The 6,000-nt window shown below is 42.1% G+C and overlaps 1 protein-coding gene across 1 annotated transcript in view; it reads left to right on the forward strand.

Moving 5' to 3' along the window:
- Nucleotides 1-4,835, forward strand: part of MYH11 (myosin heavy chain 11) — a 53,669-nt gene extending 48,834 nt beyond the window's left edge. Inside the window, exons 41-42 of the mRNA XM_077186956.1 lie at nt 96-268; nt 4,220-4,835. Of these exons, the coding sequence (XP_077043071.1) occupies nt 96-268; nt 4,220-4,358 (312 nt within the window). The 3' untranslated portion in view covers nt 4,359-4,835. The remainder of the gene's footprint in view (nt 1-95; nt 269-4,219) is intronic.
- The last annotated feature ends 1,165 nt before the right edge of the window (nt 4,836-6,000 follow it).

A 6,000-nucleotide genomic window follows, 5' to 3' on the forward strand; every position in this document is an offset into this window, starting at 1 on the left:
CATGTTTCAGTACAACTCCCAATGGAAACATGAAATTAAAAACAAGGAATATAAAGTATTACAAATTAAAGCATTACTCTGAAATCTCCCTTTAGGCCGAGAAGGGCAACGTACGGCTCAAGCAGCTGAAAAGGCAGCTGGAGGAGGCTGAGGAAGAGTCCCAGCGCATCAACGCCAACCGCAGGAAGCTGCAGAGGGAGCTGGATGAAGCCAATGAGAGCAATGAAGCCCTGGGCAGGGAGGTTGCAGCACTAAAGAGCAAGCTCAGGTAGAGTACCCTTGTTTGGGATAGCCCTTCCCGCTCACTGACAACCTTGAAATTTAGAGCTGAACAACAAAAGTGGAAAAAAATCTGTCAGGTGAGGAACAGGCACTGCTAATGCTGCGAGTTACTCACTCCTTGTGTTAGCTTGGCACTCAGAACAAAAGGCCCAAGTCAGGAGTGAAGTGCATTTCATAGACTGCAGCAGCCTCAGGATTTCAGCTGAGACGAATTGTGATAACATGGCATAGGCCTTACTCTTCTCTAATCAAAATCCTTCTGGCTTCAATTGGAACAGAATTAGGCTTGAAAACACCCCTTATATAATGGCTGTATCTATTTGTACAGAAGCAGTCACAAAAGTATAGAAATGCTTGTGCTTTTCACACTTTCACACATGCACAACTCACACATAACGACTGTGAACAGTCTTGGACATCACAGGCAGTAAAAAGCAAAGCAAATTAAATTAATCTTATTCCAAAGTCTCTTTGGACTTCACCACTATGGGATTCAATGTCATCAGATCAAGGAAAAGATCAAAACATCCCTTTGCATTTTCTTGTTAAAACTGCATGGGAAAAAGATAAAGCTGTGATCAGTCAGCTACATCCCTGAGTTCTGCACTCACTGGGTTTGAAAACATGAGCTCTCTGAAATAAAGAGGCTGACTTGAGTTATAAAGAAATTGCTCTATCTGTATCACTACACAAAATTTTGCCTTCTACCTAAGACAACAGTACATCAGATGATAAACAAGAACCTGTCTACCTGTGTTCTCAAAGTAGTTTGCCAGACTACTTACCAGTAGCATGCTTCAGCATTCCTGGATGTGGATTCCCTTCAAAGTGAAGGGTTATGGATGCAGCAGCCTTTTCCACTAGCACCACCTTGGGTAGTTACATGCTCCTGGCTGCTTTATGAAGCAGTGGCTCTGTCCAGCCCTTTTACACAGAACACTATATAGCTATTTTTGTTTTATCTAAATGTAATGTAATTGGCTGTAATGTACTTTGTTTAATTATTTAAAAGTAATTACCTACCTCTGATCATGACCATGTGCCTAGTTTAACTGCCCAGGACTCTTTATCTCTGTTTCAGAGGGACACAGGAACCTTCGCATGACTAAGCAGGTACCATGCCTTCAACTTTGCAGCTAGCTTGTATTGCACAAATTTCCATTTTCTTTGGCCCTGGTTAAAATTATGTGAGGTTTCTGCAAACTGTGAAGGCTTGGATATCTTGACATTAATCTGTTTTATCAAAAAAGACAAATATTACAATAATTTAGCTACCATCAGCTGTTCATCAGTGATACATCTGTCTTACAAGTAGGTTATGTACTGACATAGACTTACCAACGTTGCATTCTCACAAGCTCTACCACCAGAGTACCTAAGCAAGTACTCTGATTTTTTTTTTGCATGAATTTTTTTGCACATCATCTTTGTGCACTGCTACAAAAATTAAATTTTTTTCAAATAAAATACACCATTGATTAGTAAAATTGATTAAAAGGACTAATGAATATGGAGTGTCACAGCATGTCATTAGAATTTCACAGTATTTCTTGTGCCTACTGTAATGCTGACCTAAGGTAAGAGCCCATCTAATGCACCTGAGATTTGGGAAGACCTTACTTGCATGTGATTTATCACACACCACACAATCACAGACAAAAGAGAAAGTCTTGCCTTTCATTACATAGCACTCTGTGCCTGCATTGCTTACAGAGAGTTATTACTGAGGCTTTTAGAGCTATTTTACAGACATTGAATTGCTTGTTTACTGTATTACAACATAGAGCACGGACACAGACATTAAAGCTGACACTGTAACCTAGCACAGCATTATTTTATACTTATTAGCACATTCTCTGGACACAGGAATAATACGTGCACTGCAAAAAATTAAGAGCTATTGCCTTGTAATATTTGTATACTTTCTATTTTACATATGCTGGATTTTGCTGTGAATACACAAATATTTAAAGATGATGTCTTGTCCTTGCATGTGCCTTTTAGTCAGCCTAATATTTCCAGTCAGACTGTTACTCAAGCACACTCCAGTAGCACCAGTTCAAAGGCAGACTAAATACAGAGGTGCTGAGCAAACACTGGTGCTGAAGGCTCATCCCAGATACACACACTGTTCTAAAGGTACTAATACCAACGACCACCTGAATGTTATCAAACACATAAACTTCTTGAAGAGGAACAGATAGAAACAAAAGGGTTTATCCACAGGGCCAATACCAGTTTAAAGAACTGGTAAGTTTATGCATACTGCAACAGTTTAAAAAGTAGTTAGTGTATGATAAGGAGTTCACTTTGTAGCCAAAACTGTAGGGCACAATTTGGTGAGAGTCTTGCTGTTATTCCCTCCAGTCCCATGTTCTCTCACAGCACTTCAGTGAATTACTGAAGCAAAAATGACTTGTGGATAACCAAGTCTACAGACAACACAAGTCCAAGGGGGTGGAGAGCTCTTCCTTTGTTAACAAGAATTAACAAATTTATTAACCTAATTAGAACTTATTTGCCAAATAATAACAAATCTCTACTGCTGTAAAATAAGAGACCCTGCTGTTAGACCCTGCCAAGCACACACCAGGACAGAAATGACACACCCCTGTGTTCAACACATGCCATCAGCACCAGAACACAACCATGGTGAAATGCCAGCAGGTCTTACATGAAGCTTTATTAGCTAGCTAATTGCCTGCTCACACTGAAGTAAGTTTAAGGGCAGAATTATGGAAAACAGACTACATGTCACATTTCCATCTTGGAAATGCGGATTCGTGCCTCTGAACTAAGTTAGTCCAGCCAATGTTCCTCTCTCTTCCCTCATGGAAGACTGAACTTCTGCCTTGAATAGCTGCTTCAGAAAGGGCACTGGCTTAGTCTTTTGCAAGGACAAGACAAGCCTTTAAATATTTAGGCATGATTGCTGTACCCAAAAGTGCAGTCTCGGATCTATTTAGCACCAAATTAGTATTTTTGGCACAATATCCAGTAATCATGAATTTATTTTATTGCTTATATCTGTGGTCTCAAGCCTTTACAAAGGTTTGCTTAATGAGGGGCAAGTGAGAGGCCATGTCACAAAACTGAAATGCTTTACAGCACATTAGCAATGGAGGCCATGGGACAAACCCCATTGTCAGTCTCACTTGCTCACACCTCCCCAAAAATTAACCTTGAGGACCAAAGTGTCCCTGCCTTGGGATGTGCCAGTGAAATATATGGGGATGGGAGGGAGATGGGAGAGGAAAAGGGGATAAAGTGGGAAAAGCATTTCCTGTAGGACACTTGCACTGCTAAACATCAGTCCCTGGGTTACAACAGTTCCAAAGCAATGACTCTTTCCTCTCTCTGCTGGGAAAGAGACTGGAGTGACTGAGAACCTGGGTGTCACACCTGTCACAGCACCTGTGGTGCTCTGACCAGTGCAGCCTATGCACTGTGGGCTCAGAAATGTCTGCTGCCATCCACAGCACTGCCCCAGGCCTGCAGGAACTGGTGGGCAGAAATTCTGTACAAATTGCTCTGCTTGCTCCTCCAGAGGGACAGGAGGGACACTCCTCTGCTGTGGTGTGTGAGCAGTCCCTTTTTCACTCCTTTCAAGTACCTTCAGTTGCAGTTCCCTTAGGGGAAAAAATGAAATGAGGGGAAGAGTGGGGATGATTTGGGGCTGATGTTTAGAGGAGGACAAAGACAGAAGCACAAGAACAGGAAACCAATCTAATTTCCAAGCAATTGGGAGTCTCAGCCTGTTCACAAATTACAAGCTACCGGACAGAAAGTGGAATTAGAGGCCCACAGCTCTTGGCTTTTCTGCATTTAGAACCATCAGCCCCACAGGTCCTGTTACAAAACTCTACTTATTTGTGAGGATTCCAAATGATCTAGCACCTGATTTTCTTTTCTCTATTTTTCTCCCCTCTTACTGCAGGAGGGGAAATGAGCCAACATCTTTTGCCCCACCCCGTAGATCTGGAGGCAGAAGAGTAATTGAGAATGCAACAGATGGAGGCGATGACGAAATGGATGCAAGAGATGGAGATTTCAATGGAACAAAAGCCAGTGAATAAACACGCTTCAAAAATTGCACTGCAGCAAGGGGAGGGAGGGAGGACGATATTTAGCACTGTATAAGTCTACTCTTAGTGTCAAGGTCACACACACCCACTCCTCTGACAGATAAAAGCACAACTGCCTTGTCTCCAATGTATAGATTGACACTAAAAGTACTCCAAAACTTTTCGTACCATGAAGCATATTTGAAAAGGTGGGGATTTTTAACAGTCTACAGAGGATTTGTGAGATTGTTGCAGGGGAAAAAAAGGCATTGGTCAGTTAATCTTTTCTTAAACTTTCATTTTGTTTTGAGTATTCAATTAATATAGGGTTTTCTCCTGGTTACTACACCCCTGATGCACAATTCACAAGGTGGAAGTGCCTTTTTAATCACTTACTGAAAAATATCATTTGTTCAAATTAAGTCAACTGTTACAGTTTTATATGCACCATGGATGTGCTTACACACTAATAAAAGGCTATAAAAATGACTCCACTATTCTGGTGTACAGGTGTCATTTGAAGGGAAGGGGGGATGCAGCAGAGCTTCTCTAAAACCAAAATACTTCTTACAAAAGTTCATCTAGTTAATCATTAGAACAAAACCCTGATTTTCTTCAAAGTAATGCTTTTGAAGAGATACAAAAAAGTCTGAGTCGGAAGTAAAATGGCATAACCACAGGGAACAGGTTTGATTCCCTCAGGAACACACAGTGCTGAGGTGCCCTGGGATGCATCCAATGGTTGACAAGCACAGGACCTGCAGAGACTGACAGCATTCAGGGGCAGGAGCTGGAAAGCAGTGGGGGCCCTACCTGTCTGTCTGTGGGCAATGAACCCATCCTCTGACGTGTGTTATATGCAGAAATATTTCCAGCCAAGCCTCCAGAGCAAGCTGAAACCATTAGAAACAGCAGCAGGGACAGTGATGCAGGGATCCAAGCCAAGATATTCTGTACTAAGAGATCAGCATGCAGTTACTTTTTATTTTTGGAGCACTCCAGCAAGACCACAACCTACTCTTGGGAGCTACCAGGACCTACCACAAACCCTTGTAGCTCAAGCACTTTCAGAGAGCAGCAGCTCTGTGGTCACACTGGGGCAGTAGGGAGCCATGCACAGCAAAGCAGGATACAAAATCACTCTAGATCCAGTGCAGAGAACTCACTTGATGCCTTTGATTGAACAGCAAGTGAACCTTAAGCAGTGTGACTACAGGGAGAGCAAATCATGCACAAACATCCACCTTGACAGCTAAAGCCATCATCTTCTAAATCTAGCATTGTTTCACAAGTGCAGAGATCATGAACTGGGGATTCAGACTTGGCACCATTCAGCCAGCAGAACCAGCACCCAGAGAATTCTCTCTCCTCATGAAAAAGTAAAGGAAGAATCCATTTAGAGCAATAAAGATGACAAGCTGAGCAGAGAGGGTTAGGAGTTACTGGATAAGACTTGATCACTGCTTGATCAGGCACAGAGCTGTAAAGATGCTCAAGAGCTGGTTGTCAACACACTCTGTGAGCCTGCATGGGTGGGAACAAGAAGACAAGCAAGTCAGACTTCATATTAAATGGTCTTAAGCACCAATGCTTGGAGCAGAACCAGCAAATTGAACATGTATAAACCACAGCAATAACTTGCCAAAAAACTCAA

Source organism: Agelaius phoeniceus, chromosome 16 (assembly GCF_051311805.1).
Source record: "Agelaius phoeniceus isolate bAgePho1 chromosome 16, bAgePho1.hap1, whole genome shotgun sequence".
Classification (NCBI taxonomy): Eukaryota; Metazoa; Chordata; class Aves; order Passeriformes; family Icteridae; genus Agelaius; species Agelaius phoeniceus.